The sequence below is a fragment of the Salmo salar genome, chromosome ssa05, assembly GCF_905237065.1.
Source record: "Salmo salar chromosome ssa05, Ssal_v3.1, whole genome shotgun sequence".
Lineage (NCBI taxonomy): Eukaryota > Metazoa > Chordata > Actinopteri > Salmoniformes > Salmonidae > Salmo > Salmo salar.
In genome coordinates, this window is record NC_059446.1 from 22,944,739 (window position 1) to 22,963,879 (window position 19,141).

Here is a 19,141-nt window from a genome sequence, read left to right on the forward strand (position 1 = left end):
TGTAGCAGACGCTGAAGCGTTAGTTAGCATCTGTGGCTAACTTTGCCATGTCTGTGGTAGAAGCTAAGCGTTAGTTAGCATCTGTGGCTAACTTTGCCATGTCTGTGGTAGAAGCTAAGCGTTAGTTAGCATCTGTGGCTAACTTTGCCATGTCTGTGGTAGAAGCTAAGCGTTAGTTAGCATTTGAGGCTATCTGTCTTCTCTCTAAAGATTAGTTCAAATCTGTAGTTGCCTCCCGAGTGGCTTAACGGTCTAAGACACTGCATCGCAGTGCTAGAGACGTCACTACAGACCTGAGTTCAATCCCAAGCTGTGTTGCAGCCGGCCACGACTGGGAGACCCCTGAGGCGGCGCACAATTGTCCCAATGTTGTCCGGGTTAGGGGAGGGTTTGACCAGCCGGGATGTCCTTGTCCCATCGCGCTTCAGCGACTCCTTGTGGAGGGCCAGGCGCATGCACACTGACTTCGGTTGCCAGCTGTACGGTGTTTCCTCCGGCACATTGGTGCGGCTGGCTTCCGGGTTAAGCAAGCAGTGTGTCAAGAAGCAGTGCTGCTTGGCGGGGTCGTTTTTCAGAGGACGCATGGCTCTCGACATTCACCTCTCCCTAGTCCGTACGGGAGTTGCAGCGATGGGACAAGACTCTAACTACCAATTGGCTGTCACGAAAAATAATATCTGTAGCTAACTTTGCCGCCTCTGTATCAGAAGCTTAAAGGGATACTTTGTGATTTTAGCAATGAGGCCCTTTATCTACTTCCCCAGAGTCAGATGAAGTCATGGATATTATTTTTATGGTATCCTTGAAGTATCCCTTTAAAGGTTAGTTAGCTTACTGTATGTGGCTCACTGTATGTCCTTTGTGTTTGCAGCAACTGCTGAAGATGTGTGAAGAAATGAAACAGAGGGAGGCAGAGTTGGAGAAGAGTGTGGAGGACAAACAGCAGCTGGAGATCCAAGTACAGAGCCTCAAGGAAGGACTGGAGAGTCTGAAGAAAACACGCACACCACAGGTCAGTAACACACACACACACCACAGGTCAGTAACACACGCACACCACAGGTCAGTATCACACACACCACAGGTCAGTAACACACACACCACAGGTCAGTAACACACACACACACACACACACACACACACACACACCACAGGTCAGTAACACACGCACACCACAGGTCAGTATCACACACACCACAGGTCAGTAACACACACACCACAGGTCAGTAACACACACACACACACACCCCCCCCCCCCACAGGTCAGTAACACACACAACACATGCCCTTTACAGGCCCTAACACTCTCATAGTGCAAGCTTTAAAGAACACTTTACAGCTTGGCTAATTTGAAAGGTGCCTGTGGTTTGAAATGGAATTACCATATGGTAGACTGAATTAGGGATGCATTAGGGATGCACGATATATTGGAATCGGCCGATATTAGCTAAAAATGCCAACATCGGCATCGGCCCAATGTCTAGTTTAACGCCGATGCGCAAAATCGATGTCAAAGTTGATGTGCATACCTGTATAACGTAGGTAGATTACATAATGACACCACCAAAAAAATAGCGCTACACGTGCAACACAGCATTCCTAACCTAGCCCACAATGTCTGCTGTGTGGATCGAGCAGTCAAGTCGAGCAGTCATTTGAAAGATTAAGAACATTTCAGCGAGACAACTCAAAGGCGAAATCCATTAACGCCAAGATAATGGAATTCATTGCCCTTGACAATCAACTGTTCTCTGTCGTGGATGATGTTAGCTTTCACCGATTGTTCGAGCACCGGTACACACTACCAAGTAGGTGCTATTTTTCAGATGTTGCCCTACCGGAGTAACACAGTATTGTTGAAACTCACATCCATGAGCATCACCGCTATTCGCTTCACGACTGACATTTGGACCAGCGATGTCAGCCCCATGAGCATTGAGTCTGACAGCACAGTGGGTCAACGAAGATTTCGTACTGAGGAAAGCCGTATTGCATGCTCAAGAATGTGCTGGTTCTCATACTGCTGCTGCCATTTCAATGGCATTTGAGAACACGTTTGAAACTTGGAAACATAAACACTCCTAGCTCCATTCAAACAACTGACTGGAGAAATAAGCTCAACTGTGTCTGCAGCAGACGTGATACCCTGTCATGGCATTGAAACACCTGATCAACCAAAATGCCAACACAGACCGTCAGGTTAACTTGGAAAAGTACTCTACCAGAAGCTGTGAACAAACGATTCGGTGGCATTCTCTCTGAGCCTCTATTGTGTCGCCACCATGCTCGATGATAGGTACAAGGACCACTACTTCGATGCAGACAAGAAACAGGGTTTACGTGAAATGTTAGACAGCTAGACAAGATGGAAACGGACACAGTGACAGTGTGCACCGAGGAAGAGAGGCCATGGACAGACAGAGCTGAAACTTCACTGCTTGACATGTATGATGAAATCCTGGTTGAGACTGAACAAATGGACAATTAAACAGCACAGCAAGTAAGTGAAATAAATAGGTTTTGATTATGTTTTACTGGTAATGGGGACATATGTAAATGCCAACAATAACTTTTTGGTCTGTGATTCAACTGTCTGACTGTACTAGAATGCTTAAAAGGCCGGTAAAATGATAGTTTTCTTTTTTTGTCAAGGAAAATATCGGTATATCTCTAGTCAGAATACTTTCCGAATGCACTGTATATAGAGAAAGACGGCTCAATCATCTTTACATCAAACTAGACTCTTCAAACTATCTACTAGATTCACCACCTCTTTATCTGGCTAGCTTCTTTAAACTAAACCAGCCTGTGTAAACTGACACATCATATTACATTTACCATGTGTCACCATACTGTTTATGGCACTGTGCCACCGCACAGGCTAAAACATCTTTATAAATTTACAGTTGAAGTCGGAAGTTTACATACACCTTAGCCAAATACATTTAAACTCAGTTTTTCACAATTCCTGACATTTAATCCTAGTAAATATTCCCTGTCTTAGATCAGTTAGGATCACCACTTTATTTTAAGAATATAAAATGTCAGAATAATAGTAGAGAATTATTTATTTCAGCTTTTATTTCTTTCATCACATTCCCAGTGGGTCAGAAGTTCACATACACTCAATTAGTATTTGGAAGCATTGCCTTTAAATTGTTTCGGGTAGGCTTCCACAAGCTTCCCACAATAAGTTGGGTGAATTTTGGCCCATTCCTCATGACAGAGCTGGTGTAACTGAGTAAGGTTTGTAGGCCTCCTTGCTCATACAGGCTTTTTAAGTTCTGCCCACAAATTTTCTATGGGATTGAGGTCAGGGCTTTGTGATGGCCACTCCAATACCTTGACTTTGTTGTCCTTAAGCCATTTTGCCACAACTTTGGAAGTATGCTTGGGGTCATTGTCCATTTGGAAGACCCATTTGCGACCAAGCTTTAACTTCCTGACTGATGTCTTGAGATGTTGCTTCAATATATCCACATAATTTTCCTCCCTCATGATGTCATCTATTTTGTGAAGTGCACCAGTCCCTCCTGCAGCAAAGCACCCCCACAACATGCTGCCGCCACCCCCGTGCTTCACGGTTGGGATGGTGTTCTTCGGCTTGCAAGCATCCCCCTTTTTCCTCCAAACGTTACGATGGTCATTATGGCCAAACAGTTCTATTTTTGTTTCATCAGACCACAGGACATTTCTCCAAAAAGTACAATGTTTTTCCCCGTGTGCAGTTGCAAACCATAGTCTGGCTTTTTATGGCGGTTTTGGAGCAGTGGCTTCTTCCTCGCTGAGCGGCCTTTCAGGTTATGTCGATATAGGACTTGTTTTTCTGTGGATATAGATACTTTTGTACCCGTTTCCTTGAGCATCTTCACAAGGTCCTTTGCTGTTTTTCTGGGATTGGTTTTCACTTTTCGCACCAAAGTACGTTCATCTCTAGGAGACAGAATGCGTCTTCTTCCTGAGTGGTATGACGGCTGCGTGGTCCCATGGTGTTTATACTTGCATACTATTGTTTGTACAGATGAACGTGGTACCTTCAGGCATTTGGAAATTGCTTCCAAGGATGAACCAAACTTGTGGAGGTCTACAATTTTGGTCTTGGCTGATTTCTTTTGATTTTTCCATGATGTCAAGCAAAGAGGCAGTGAATTTGAAGGTAGGCCTTGAAATACATCCACAGGTACACCTCCAAATGACTCAAATGATGTCAATTAGCCTATCAGAAGCTTCTAAAGCCATGACATCATTTTCTGGAATTTTCCAAGCTGTTTAAAGGCACAGTCAACCGCCCCCAGGTGGTGAGGGTAGGTAGCAACACATCTGCCATGCTGATCCTCAACACTGGAGCTCCCCAGGGGTGCGTGCTCAGTCCCCTCCTGTACTCCCTGTTCACCCACGACTGCATGACCAGGCACAACTCCAACACCATCATTACGTTTGCAGATGACACAACAGTGGTAGGCCTGATCACCGACAACGACGAGACAGCCTATAGGGAGGAGGTCAGAGACCTGGCCGGGTGGTGCCAGAATAACAACCTATCCCTCAACGTAACCAAGACTAAGGAGATAATTGTGGACTACAGGAAAAGGAGGACCTAGCACGCCCCCATTCTCATCGACGGGGCTGTAGTGGAGCAGGTTGAGAGCTTCAAGTTCCTCGGTGTCCACATCAACAACAAACTAGAATGGTCCAAACACACCAAGACAGTCGTGAAGAGGGCACGACAAAGCCTATTCCCCTTCAGGAAACTAAAAAGATTTGGCATGGGTCCTGACATCATCAAAAGGTTCTACAGCTGCAACATCTAGAGCATCCTGACTGGTTTCATCACTGCCTGGTACGGCAATTGCTCGGCCTCTGACCGCAAGGCACTACAGAGGGTAGTGCGTACGGCCCAGTACATCACTGGGGCTAAGCTGCCTGCCATCCAGGACCTCTACACCAGGCGGTGTCAGAGGAAGGCCCTAAAAATTGTCCAAGACCCCATCCACCCCAGTCATAGACTGTTCTCTCTACTACCGCATGGCAAGCGGTACCGGAGTGCCAAGTCTAGGACAAAAAGGCTTCTCAACAGTTTTTACCCCAAAGCCATAAGACTCCTGAACCAGGTAATCAAATGGCTACCCGGACTATTTGCATTGTGTGCCCCCCCAACCCCTCTTTTTACGCTGCTGCTACTCTCTGTGTATCATATATGCATAGTCACTTTAACTATACATTCATGTACAAACTACCTCAATTGGGCCGACCAACCAGTGCTCCCGCACATTGGCTAACCAGGCTATCTGCATTGTGTCCCACCCGCCAACCCCTCTTTTACGCTACTGCTACTCTCTGTTCATCATATATACATAGTCACTTTAACCATATCTACATGTACATACTACCTCAATCAGCCTGACGAACTGGCTGATTGAGGTAGTATATTGAGGTAGTAGATCGATTAGCACACCACCAGATTGTTGTCTTGAAACATACCTGCACTTTTATAGCCTCGCTACTGTCTTTTTACTGTTGTTTTATTTCTTTACCTACCTATTGTTCACCTAATACCTTTTTTGCACTATTGGTTAGAGCCTGTAAGTAAGCATTTCACTGTAAGCATTTCACTTTGATTTGATTTCAACTAAGTGTATGTAAACTTATGACCCACTGGAATTGTGATACAGTGAAATATAAGTGAAATAATCTGTCTGTAAACAATTGTTGGAAAAATTACTTGTGTCATGCACAAAGTAGATGTCCTAACCGACTTGCCAAAACTATAGTTTGTCAACAAGAAATTTGTGGAGTGGTCGAAAAATGAGTCCAACCTAAGTGTGTAAACTTCCGACTTCAACTGTAACTGCCAAAATAAAGAAAACACGTGAGTAAATGAGGGATACGAAGTATATTTAAAGCAGGGGCTTCCATACAGGTGTGGTTTTCTGAGTTAATTAACCATGTATAAAAATACCCAGTTGCCCATTATTTTGGCTACCATGGCTAGAAGAAGCAATCTTAGTGGCTTTGAAATTATTATTATTGTTTTTATTTTATTTAACCTTTATTTACCTAGGCAAGTCAGTTTTGAACAAATTCTTATTTACAATGAGGGCCTAGGAACAGTGAGTTAACTGCCTTGTTCAGGGGCAGAACGACAGATTTTTACCTTGTCAGCTCGGGATTCGATCTATCAACCTTTCGGTTACTGGCCCAATGCTCTAACCATTAGGCTACCTGCCACCCCAAAAAGGGATCTCAAAGCTTTAAAGGGTGTGTGTGTGTGTGTCTCACCAGATCTTAACCCAATTGAACACTTATGGGAGATTCTGGAGGAGCGCATGAGACAGCTTTTGCCCCCACCATCAATAAAAACCCAAATTATGGAATTTCTCGTGGAAGATTGGTGTCACATTCTTCCAATAGAGTTCCAGAGACTTGTAGAGTCTATACCAAGGCACATTGAAGCTGTTCTGGCGGCCTGTGGTGGCACAATGCCCTATTAAGACACTTTATGTTAGCGTTTCCTTTATTTTGGCAGTTACTTGTATCTAGATAGCCTACGTGCTTGAAGGTGCACTTTACATTAGTTGTATATCGTTAGCAGGTGAATCTATCTTGTCCCCTATAGAGCTCTAATCAGGGCATAATATTTTCTTTGTGGTCCACCATCCATTGTGGCAGGTAGATAAAAAAAATCTACCAGCCAAAATATTGCAACAACAAAAAATATATGGATGCGTATACTTTGTTTCTAAAACAAATTATACTAGTAAGAACTAATGTGGTATATTGAATAATTCCATTTTTTGTTTTAACCAAAATATCATAGATGAGACAAGTTGAGGTGACGGTGGTAGTACAGCTCGAGTCGCTCGTGTTTGTGCCTGTAAGATTGTGTCTTGACTAGTAGAAGTGTTGTCTTTTCTTCCCTAGCAGTTGAATGTCAAATATTGAAAAACAACCTAACTTGTGAACAAAACAATGTAAATAGCCAAGGACAAAACCTCGCTTTAGTTTCAAGTAAATTAGACCAACTTTTATGCTTGTGCGCATCGCTTCTAAAAATGGATCTTTCACTCAGCTCTTCACTTGCGCACAGCCCCCAGTCAGGCAGTGTTGCAGTGCGACATGGAATAGGCAATGCAGGATTTGTAATTATTTGACTTTGGGCGATTCATTTAGCAACTATGAATCAAAACGGCAACTGCAGCATTTATTTTACTATAAATGTGATCATACTTGACTATTTTTATTCACAAATGCGAGTGACATGCTCGTAAAGGTCACCGTGAAGCCCTGACCACCTACCAACGTGCCTGGTGAAATATACATCCTGCCCGCCAATGCCAAAATCTACCCGCAGGTGTTATTTTGTGTTAATGCTTGTGTTGCTCATGGGGTAGCGTTGGCTGAGCAGGATTCCAGTGGGAGGGTTGACAAGAGCATGAGATTCCTGTTCAATCAGCTACTTAATTGGATAAAGATAATACTGATATGAGAGAGTCAAATGGTGCGTGGTCCATATTTGATTGCTTCTTTTCCAATCGAGACACATTTTCTCTTCTCTGCTTCCCGTAGCCGCTTGGCTAGTTGTTTCATTGAGTTTGGTTAATTAGTCATTCTGGACCTGCTGGCTGGGTAATATATATTAATTCAAATCAAAGAGAGTGACAGGTTTGTCAATATCTGGTTTAATAGTGACACTGTACATTAGAATGCTGCTAGGCACTGAAATGTGTCCCCTTCCAGTGATCCATGGGTAATATGGTCATTAAAACATGTATACATGTAGAGATAAACCCCTTCCAGTGATCCATGGGTAATATGGTAATTAAAACATGTATACATGTAGAGATGAACCCCTTCCAGTGATCCATGGGTAAGATGGTAATTAAAACATGTATACACGTAGAGATGAACCCCTTCCAGTGATCCATGGTAAATATGGTAATTAAAACATGTATACACGTAGAGATAAACCCCTTCCAGTGATCCATGGTAATTAAAACATGTATACACGTAGAGATAAACCCCTTCCAGTGATCCATGGGTAATATGGTAATTAAAACATGTATACACGTAGAGATAAACCCCTTCAGTGATCCATGGTAAATTTAAAACATGTATACGCGTAGAGATAAACCCCTTCCAGTGATTCATGGTAAATAGGGTAATTAAAACATGTATACATGTAGAGATGAACCCCTTCCAGTGATCCATGGGTAATATGGTAATTAAAACATGTATACACGTAGAGATAAACCCCTTCCAGTGATTCATGGTAAATATGGTCATTAAAACATGTATACATGTAGAGATGAACCCCTTCCAGTGATCCATGGGTAATATGGTAATTAAAACATGTATACATGTAGAGATGAACCCCTTCCAGTGATCCATGGGTAATATGGTCATTAAAACATGTATACGCGTAGAGATAAACCCCTTCCAGTGATCCATGGTAAATATGGTAATTAAAACATGTATACATGTAGAGATGAACCCCTTCCAGTGATCCATGGGTAATATGGTAATTAAAACATGTATACACGTAGAGATGAACCCCTTCCAGTGATCCATGGTCATTAAAACATGTATACACGTAGAGATGAACCCCTTCCAGTGATCCATGGGTAATATGGTAATTAAAACATGTATACATGTAGAGATGAACCCCTTCCAGTGATCCATGGTAAATATGGTCATTAAAACATGTATACACGTAGAGATGAACCCCTTCCAGTGATCCATGGTAAATATGTATACTATACACACAGAGATGTATCACTTGAGACTCATTAACAGAATATAGAGATCTATTTGAGGAAAGCGTTGCTAGATTTGTGGCCATTGTGGAATGATTGTGTGTGCTGCCAGCTTGCCATGTTCGGCAGATTTCTGCATGCCATCATCAGTTAACCCCAGAGCCCCATTCACTGTCCAAGCTGTCACCAAGCATTATGTATTAAAGCTTTTTCGGTTACTGTACCAACAACTGTCCCTTCATCTAGGACCACTGATTCAGGCTTCATCTAGGACCACTGAGTCAGGCTTCATCTAGGACCACTGATTCAGGCTTCATCTAGGACCACTGATTCAGGCTTCATCTAGGACCACTGAGTCAGGCTTCATCTAGGACCACTGAGTCAGGCTTCATCTAGGACCACTGAGTCAGGCTTCATCTAGGACCACTGATTCAGGCTTCATCTAGGACCACTGATTCAGGCTTCATCTAGGACCACTGAGTCAGGCTTCATCTAGGACCACTGATTCAGGCTTCATCTAGGACCACTGAGTCAGGCTTCATCTAGGACCACTGAGTCAGGCTTCATCTAGGACCACTGATTCAGGCTTCATCTAGGACCACTGAGTCAGGCTTCATCTAGGACCACTGAGTCAGGCTTCATCTAGGACCACTGAATCAGGCTTCATCTAGGACCACTGAGTCAGGCTTCATCTAGGACCACTGAGTCAGGCTTCATCTAGGACCACTGAGTCAGGCTTCATCTAGGACCACTGAGTCAGGCTTCATCTAGGACCACTGAGTCAGGCTTCATCTAGGACCACTGAGTCAGGCTTCATCTAGGACCACTGAGTCAGGCTTCATCTAGGACCACTGAGTCAGGCTTCATCTAGGACCACTGAGTCAGGCTTTAACTAGGACCACTGAGTCAGGCTTTAACTAGGACCACTGAGTCAGGCTTCATCTAGGACCACTGAATCAGACTTCATCTAGGACCACTGATTCAGACTTCATCTAGGACCACTGAGTCAGGCTTCATCTAGGACCACTGAATCAGGCTTCATCTAGGACCACTGAGTCAGGCTTCATCTAGGACCACTGAGTCAGGCTTTAACTAGGACCACTGAGTCAGGCTTCATCTAGGACCACTGAGTCAGGCTTCATCTAGGACCACTGAGTCAGGCTTCATCTAGGACCACTGAGTCAGGCTTTAACTAGGACCACTGAGTCAGGCTTTAACTAGGACCACTGAGTCAGGCTTCATCTAGGACCACTGAATCAGGCTTCATCTAGGACCACTGAATCAGGCTTTAACTAGGACCACTGAATCAGGATGTCAACCATTTTAATAGAAAACGGAGATACACACCACTCACTGTGTGAATACCAGTTATGAACAGAGGACATTTCGACATCCAATTATGTTTGGTTCTTACTCATGGAAAGAACACATATTAATAAGTACTGTATGTCTTTGCTCGATCTGATCTGATTCTATATCTGACTGCACATTACAACATACCCCCTCAAACTATTCAGGGCTTGTATATGTGATGTTGACCTCTCCTTCACAGTGTTATATAGTGGTCTTGCCTGAGGAGAAAGTGTGTTTGTATGTGTGTGTGCGTCTGTTTGCGTGAGTGTGTGACATGACGGCTTTTCTCATTTTTATAATTGACTCTAGCTGGAGACATCACCGCGAGATGACAGAGGGAGCGAGGAGAGTGCTGATCAAGTCAATGTAAGTGGAAAAGAGATGTGACCCTCTCCATCCCTCTCTATTCCCCATATCTCTTTCTCTGTTCCTCACTCTCTTCCAGTGACATGACAGAGCACCTTGTCGTCTCAGAGATTCGAACCAGCGACCTTTCGGTTACTGGCCCAACGCTCTTAACCGCTGGGCTACCTGCCGCCCCACACGCATGTCTGTTTAAATAACAATGTGAATGTTAGACGTGACGGCTTTTCTCATTTTTATAATTGACTCTAGCTGGAGACATCACCGCGAGATGACAGAGGGAGCGAGGAGAGTGCTGATCAAGTCAATGTAAGTGGAAAAGAGACCCTCTCCATCCCTCTCCATCCCTCTCCTTCTCCCTTATCTGTTTCTCTGTTCCTCTCTCTCTCCTCTTCCAGTGACATGACAGATCATTACAGACCAATCCAGTGCAGGAGGACTTTATTTGTCGCATGATTAATCAACCCGACACAACTGGGTTAGGAAATCAAGGGCTTGTCTCATCACACACACAGAATAAAATAGTGAGGCCAAGCCCAGTAAGAAAGGCCACCACGACTGTGACAGATAGGTCAGCGCCCACTAGGGGTGACAACTTTCTCACTACCAAATAAGGGACAGTGTATATTCATATTATTTTTCAATTGGAAAGGCAAAACATTTTTATTCCATTTTGTCTGTAGCTTTACTAAAACTGTATCATTATGTAAACTTATGTGAATAAACCTCAAAATAAATGATCAAAGAAATCACAATTTGAACCTTTACAGCAAAAAAATTTTAATTAATAAAAAAAAAAAAATTTCAAATGCAAAAGAGGAAAAGAGGCTTCACTTGCCGCGATGTTGTCATTTTCCGCAGTAGACGTCACGAAGAATGCGACGATATTGCAACAGTAGCACCTTTAGCTAGCGTGGCCTTCTTGTGCATTTCTGTGGATGCATGCTGAGTTAGGTCATTCTCCCCTCCATGGCCAATTGAGAATTCCCAACGGCATAAAGTACAGCTTTCGTCGAGTCACCACTGACGGGCTTAACCCATGTATTTTTTGCTTCTCATTGTTTGTTGTAGCTGCACAGTCTTTTCTTTTTAGCAGGTTTATCCATATTTCAAACCGACCGAACAACAACAGAAATTACTTTGCAGGAATTGGCGCGTTGACACTGTACTGTGATTGGATGAATATACAGGACAAGGGAGGTCCTGTATGGGACAAACCAATTTAGCCCAATATAAGGGACATCCCGGCTAATACGGGACAGTTGGCAACCCTAGCGCCCACACACATACCCGACCCTCCCTCCCTCCAGCCTGTCAGAGGCCCACAGTAAACAACAGCTTCATCATTAGCATCGCTAACACTCCCATCTCTCTCTCTCTCTCTCTCTCTCTCTCTCTCTCCCTCCTCTGGTAGAACTATTACCATCTCCTCTCTGATTGATCTCCCTGCCTTTGACTCCCCTCTTCTTCCACAGCATCTGTCTGTTGTTGTGTGGTGCGTCATCATGGCTGCTGAGCACTTGATTGCTTGTGTGTGTGGGCAGGCGGGCATCATCTACCAGTCTGTTTTCTCCTCCTCCTCTGTCCTGTAGGAGGCGACAGCGTTAGAAGTGGTTTCCTGCAGTCAGGAGAAGGAGAGTCTGCCCCCAGAGAAGATTCCCTCCAGTCCTGTTTACTCTGAGAGAGAGGCCTTGCTAGTTGGTAAGTTCACCTAAAATGACAATAACCTTACTTCAACATTATAACAATGTTGTGTTAACCTAACTATAGAGGAGTAGGTCCCCCCAGTCCAGTCCACTCTGAGAGGCCCAGCTAGTGGGTACATTCACCTAACATAACTATAACGTTACTAGGCTTATAACAGTAGTATGACGTTATGTTACCCTAACATTAGTACAGGAGAAGATTCCCCCAAGTCCTGTCAACTCTGAGGGAGAAGCCCTGTGTATTGATACGTACAACACGCAGGGCTTCGTACGGAGAACATCCCCCTTGCGCTGTCCACTCTGGCAGAGAGGCTCTGATTGTTGGTACAATTTTTGCTAATTAAACAGGTTATTTTTAGAGAAACTTTCATCAACCTCAATCATTAAGCAGGTTATTTGTGGAAAGCCTGGTTTTCCTCCCTAGTATATTCCCAGTTCTCTGGGCGGGTTCACACGTTTTAATTGGCTGGTTGACTGAGGCCTTCAGCACCTCTACTGTTTCTAATCACCACAGCCTTCTGGCACATTCTCCATTTCAGTGGAGCGTACTTTCACAGGGAATGGTTGGTCCTGGATCAAAAAGATTTTCTGAAATTGAGGTCTTGTGGAGTTACAAGGGAAAGAAGTTGTGGAGTTACGTGTAGGCCTATGCCAGATGGCAAGATGCACACTATTGTGTGTTAGTGGGAGTTACCTGTCCTGTCCCACAGTGGTGTCATGCCAGAATGATCATCCGATTGGCTCAGAGGTAGTTGTGTAGCCAATGGGGCGTTCCGCTCCCTCCCTCCATGCCGGCCCACTCTGACCGCTCAGCAGCGACGGCTGGTGAGGATTCTGGGTGTTCTCTCTGCCAGAATCGCTCTACATGACGTTTTGTTTGAAGATGAATTGAAGGTAGCACCACAGGGAAAAGGGGACATTGGCTCCTAAGTGAACTCATGAAGAAAGAAAGGTCTGCATCTTCAACTGCTTTATCCCCCTCTAGAGCAGGTAGAGTTAGCTATATGTTTGCTGTAGGTTAGATTTAGTACCCGCTGCGTCATGTCCCCCTCTAGAGCAGGTAGAGTTAGCTATATGTTTGCTGTAGGTTAGATTTAGTACCCGCTGCGTCATGTCCCCCTCTAGAGCAGGTAGAGTTAGCTATATGTTAGCTGTAGGTTAGACTTAGTACCCGCTGTGTCATGTCCCCCTCTAGAGCAGGTAGAGTTAGCTATATGTTAGCTGTAGGTTAGACTTAGTACCCGCTGTGTCATGTCCCCCTCTAGAGCAGGTAGAGTTAGCTATATGTTAGCTGTAGGTTAGACTTAGTACCCGCTGTGTCATGTCCCCCTCTAGAGCAGGTAGAGTTAGCTATATGTTAGCTGTAGGTTAGACTTAGTACCCGCTGTGTCATGTCCCCCTCTAGAGCAGGTAGAGTTAGCTATATGTTAGCTGTAGGTTAGACTTAGTACCGGCTGTGTCATGTCCCCCTCTAGAGCAGGTAGAGTTAGCTATATGTTAGCTGTAGGTTAGACTTAGTACCCGCTGTGTCATGTCCCCCTCTAGAGCAGGTAGAGTTAGCTATATGTTAGCTGTAGGTTAGACTTAGTACCCGCTGTGTCATGTCCCCCTCTAGAGCAGGTAGAGTTAGCTATATGTTAGCTGTAGGTTAGACTTAGTACCCGCTGTGTCATGTCCCCCTCTAGAGCAGGTAGAGTTAGCTATATGTTAGCTGTAGGTTAGACTTAGTACCCGCTGTGTCATGTCCCCCTCTAGAGCAGGTAGAGTTAGCTATATGTTAGCTGTAGGTTAGACTTAGTACCCGCTGTGTCATGTCCCCCTCTAGAGCAGGTAGAGTTAGCTATATGTTAGCTGTAGGTTAGACTTAGTACCCGCTGTGTCATGTCCCCCTCTAGAGCAGGTAGAGTTAGCTATATGTTAGCTGTAGGTTAGACTTAGTACCCGCTGTGTCATGTCCCCCTCTAGAGCAGGTAGAGTTAGCTATATGTTAGCTGTAGGTTAGACTTAGTACCCGCTGTGTCATGTCCCCCTCTAGAGCAGGTAGAGTTAGCTATATGTTAGCTGTAGGTTAGACTTAGTACCCGCTGTGTCATGTCCCCCTCTAGAGCAGGTAGAGTTAGCTATATGTTAGCTGTAGGTTAGACTTAGTACCCGCTGTGTCATGTCCCCCTCTAGAGCAGGTAGAGTTAGCTATATGTTAGCTGTAGGTTAGACTTAGTACCCGCTGTGTCATGTCCCCCTCTAGAGCAGGTAGAGTTAGCTATATGTTAGCTGTAGGTTAGACTTAGTACCTGCTGTGTCATGTCCCCCTCTAGAGCAGGTAGAGTTAGCTATATGTTAGCTGTAGCTTAGCTATATGTTAGCTGTAGGTTAGACTTAGTACCCGCTGTGTCATGTCCCCCTCTAGAGCAGGTAGAGTTAGCTATATGTTAGCTGTAGGTTAGACTTAGTACCCGCTGTGTCATGTCCCCCTCTAGAGCAGGGGTTCCAACCTAGGGGTCACGACGCATAACTCTGCCATGCTTAACGCTAGAAACAAGCAGTAAAATGCCTGAGGAAGACCAGACTCTGATGCATATGGGGATATAAATTGGACTTTGCTTTCTCCTGTGTTTTCTGAGTTGGCTCCTCAGTGTACTATAATATATTATTACACAGGGGTTCAGGATAATCAGTAGGGGATGATCTGATAACAGATGTTATCGTTGAAATTGATGAGAGAAAAAAACATGCTGGTGGTGTGTGTGTGTGTGTGTGTGTGTGTGTGTGTGTGTGTGTGTGTGTGTGTGTGTGTGTGTGTGTGTGTGTGTGTGTGTGTGTGTGTGTGTGTGTGTGTGTGTGTGTGTGTGTGTGTGAAGCCCCATGGTGCTCTGATCAGAGAAGCTTTAATGTAGAAGCAGTGTCAAAGTCCTCATTAAACACTTATCTTAATCTGGACTGTTCAAACACAAGAGTATTCCATAGAGCTGAGAGTGCTTTGGGGAAGTCAGACACACTTGAAGAGTCCAGATACATTTCATCAGTCAGACAGCATGAGTTGACTAGTGGTCTCTTGAATGTGAGCTTCTAGCGGGCTTTCATTTTGGATAGATGGGTAAATCAACACTCAGACTGAATTGAGATGTTTGTACATATGATTGTAGGGTTGTAGTTATAGAGAATTAAACTACATGTTAATATGGTATTCCAGTTTGATTGACAGCTGTATTGATGTCTCTGTCCTTCCTCAGGGATCATCTCTACGTTCCTCCATGTCCACCCATTTGGAGCCAGCATCGAATACATCTTCTCTTACCTACAGCAGCTGGACACCAAGGTACTGCTGGCACACACACACACACACACTGTAATGGTTTTGACTTGAGGTTATTGTTTGTAGGGGTGCCAGGTAGGTCGTACCTAACAGAGAAAATATTGATTTCTCCTTTTTGTTTGTGAGGGAATGAGTCCCATCTGGTCTGTCAAGTCTACACCAATACAAAGGACAGACACAACACGGTGTAAAACAAATGAAATACGGGCTGGAAAAAGTTGTAGTCAGTCAATCCAGTCAAATCCATCAACAGATCTCCACCGAAGTCCACAGAGAAACAGCGGAGACCAACTGAGATGAGTAGTTCAAAGGAAGAAATGAGTGGATCCTGGTTATTCTGAGACGCGGCTACAAAGCACACTTTATAAATACAACGAAACAAACGGAGTAGAGGAGCTTCGGGAAACAAGGGTTGAACACTTCCTCATTCGTTCCACTGTCACAACCCTTTTTTTTCACAGCTGATGCTGGCTAATTAATAGGGAGTTAAAGGGAAACACAACGTCTGCAGGAGAAGTACAGACGGTTCAGACAAATTCAGGGCCGTCACAACACACACACAACACAGCCAGTTCAGCAATAGAGCCGTCCTGGCACCACACAACCAGCACAAACATGGACTAAGCATCCCTACTGCGCTGACATATGGGCCCGATGTATGCCAGGGCCCCACAATGCAGTTGGAGCCCCCTGGTGCAAGCAGCCTCCCCCTAATGCAATTTGAAATCATCCCCTTGTGACAAGAGCCCCATCGTGCAGCAAGAGTTTCCTCATGCAGCCAGATCCTGCTCATCTAATGTGATCCCCCTGGTGCAGGCAGGGCCCTCATGATGCTGAGGCTCAGGTCCCACTCTCCACATGGTGTAGCTACCATAGCCATGAATATGGGATAGCTCTCTATCTCCCTTAGCTACAGTACTATATACATGAATATAGAATATCTCTATAGGATATATCTCTATCTCCCAGTGCTACAGTACTATAGACATGAATATAGGATATCTCTTTATCTCCCAGTGCTACAGTACAATAGACATGAATATAGGATATCTCTTTATCTCCCAGTGCTACAGTACTATAGACATGAATATAGAATATCTCTATCTCCCAGTGCTCTTGTGGTTGTGTCTCAGTGTGATTTCCCTGGACACTGAGACCTGTTACATCTGGATCCTTCCTGTCTCTCACTGACGAAGCAGAGCGGTTTTATTTATTCTGACACTTCGCTAAAACACCCGTCTCCACATGTCGGGCTCCTCAGGGGCCTTTCTGGGTTCTCAGCACTCCTCTGCTCTCGACTGTCAGATTGATTCTGTTCTTTTCTCTCCTCCACATATGACCACTACGCTCACTGACACCTCCGCAAGGAGGCCTTCAGATATACTATATGGCCACTCTTACTGCTACCTCCATGAGGAGGCCCTCAGACATGTCTACTCTTACTACTACCTCCATGAGGAGGCCCTCAGACATGTCTACTCTTACTGCTACCTCCATGAGGAGGCCCTCAGACATGTCTACTCTTACTACTACCTCCATGAGGAGGCCCTCAGACATGTCTACTCTTACTACTACCTCCATGAGGAGGCCCTCAGACATGTCTACTCTTACTGCTACCTCAATGAGGAGGCCCTCAGACATGTCTACTCTTACTGCTACCTCCATGAGGAGGCCCTCAGACATGTCTACTCTTACTACTACCTCCATGAGGAGGCCCTCAGACATGACTACTCTTACTGCTACCTCCATGAGGAGGCCCTCAGACATGTCTACTCTTACTACTACCTCCATGAGGAGGCCCTCAGACATGTCTACTCTTACTACTACCTCCATGAGGAGGCCCTCAGACATGACTACTCTTACTGCTACCTCCATGAGGAGGCCCTCAGACATGTCTACTCTTACTGCTACCTCCATGAGGAGGCCCTCAGACATGTCTACTCTTACTACTACCTCCATGAGGAGGCCCTCAGACATGTCTACTCTTACTGCTACCTCCATGAGGAGGCCCTCTTATATATTGTTTGACCACTCTCACCACCAGCTCATTACAACCTCTCTGCACTCATCAACACACTGACTCATTCCTTTTTTCTCTGTTTTTTCTCTGTATACAATGATAGTGCTTCGTGCTGTCATTGTTTTGTGTAATCTCACCTTTTGAAAGTGATGCTATATGCAAATATGATGTGATTGCATATGTAGGTGTGGGTTTGTGATGATTATTGTGTTACTGTTTGTGTTTGTCACTCAGATCAGTTTTTCTGAGATGTGGGGCTCTTTGAGTCTGTAGGAGTGTGTATCAATTCTGTGTGTTATGTTTGTATTGTGATTGTATCTGTGGATGTGTGCCTGTGTATGTATCAAATCTGTGTATTTATAGTGTGTATATGTGTGTTTCAGATAAACACAGGACAGGTGGGGGCTCTACTGGGTCGGCTGCCCTGTACCTTCAGACAGGAGCTGACAGGGGTGGGCGCCAGCCTGGAGAAACGCTGGAAGTTCTGTGGTTTTGAGGGAATCAAGTCCAAATAGAACATTACAGAGCCACAGCGGATATCACAGGAGAAACAGCATAGAGATCTGACGGTCTTATGAGGATATTGTTTTATGGGGACCTGCACTGGTTTCTTGGCTGTTGCTCACTTGTCCCTGTGATGGTTTACTGATCTTGATTTAATCAGTTCTTAAGTGCTAGTTATAATGTAAACAGTTTGCTGGTCCCTGTCACAAATAAGGTTGAGAAACACTGGCATAGAACTCTTGACTGTATTATGAAGACACAGAAGTAACAACATAGAACTCAGACTGTCCGTCACATGGGCGGGTCGGACCGTTCTCAGAACCTCTAATTGGTTAACTCTGCTGTCACTCAGCCAGGACTACTACCCAGGGAGGATATCAGGGTCTGCTGAACACTGTCAACCTCCAACCCCTCTGGCCTCTCACACTCTCTTTTCTTTCCTTGTTTGTACAATTCTATGAGTAAAAATGAATATATTTCTTCATTTTCTGTAAAGGCTGTTGAAGGGATACTTCTGGGTTTAGGCAATGAATGCTAGCAGATACCCATAGAGTTCCAGTCATTGTGCTAGCGTCAGTTAAACAATACCTTCAAACTGCACGCAGAGACATAAAAATGGTGTCCACAAGTTCATCTGACTCTGGGGCTGTAGATAAAGGGCCTCATTGCCAAAACCCTGAAGTTTCCCTTTAACAGTTGCATAGATTGATTTGTTTTCCTACTCTGTAAATGCTTGGATGATATTTTTAAATAAAAAATCAAAGCAATCTGAAGAATTGAGAATAGAGTTGTATTGAATACAGTTATGCTCGCTGGCACTTAGGTATGCTGCTTGTATATGATGTGTGTAGATGCTGTATGTAGCATGAGTGGGAGCAAACTGCTAATCCAGTCAAGGATGGTCCCCAGCCACATGGGGAGCCTCTGATAGGTACACTCACACTCTCTCACTATCTCTCGCTCTTACACACACTGCTCCTGCCCAGCCATGCCCGGAGAGATGCCTGAGACCTTTTGTGATGCTGGTTTTGTTATCTCTTAGCGCTGCCCAAGGCATGTCATTAAACCTTACCTAAGGCCATTTAGAACCATCACAATAACATTATTACCTGTGCTCTTGTGCCTGGGC

At 44.6% G+C, this 19,141-nt stretch overlaps 1 protein-coding gene across 5 annotated transcripts in view; it reads left to right on the plus strand.

Annotated features, from left to right (window-relative positions):
* Window positions 1-18,785, plus strand: part of LOC106604462 (ecto-NOX disulfide-thiol exchanger 2) — a 325,983-nt gene extending 307,198 nt beyond the window's left edge. For 4 of the 5 annotated variants that reach the window (XM_014199101.2, XM_014199098.2, XM_014199102.2 and 1 more), the window contains 6 exons: window positions 872-1,012; window positions 10,416-10,472; window positions 10,722-10,778; window positions 12,062-12,170; window positions 15,406-15,491; window positions 17,892-18,785. In XM_014199101.2, the coding sequence (XP_014054576.1) occupies window positions 872-1,012; window positions 10,416-10,472; window positions 10,722-10,778; window positions 12,062-12,170; window positions 15,406-15,491; window positions 17,892-18,023 (582 nt within the window). In that variant the 3' untranslated portion in view covers window positions 18,024-18,785. The remainder of the gene's footprint in view (window positions 1-871; window positions 1,013-10,415; window positions 10,473-10,721; window positions 10,779-12,061; window positions 12,171-15,405; window positions 15,492-17,891) is intronic. The other variant, XM_014199100.2, reaches the window with a different exon arrangement.
* The last annotated feature ends 356 nt before the right edge of the window (window positions 18,786-19,141 follow it).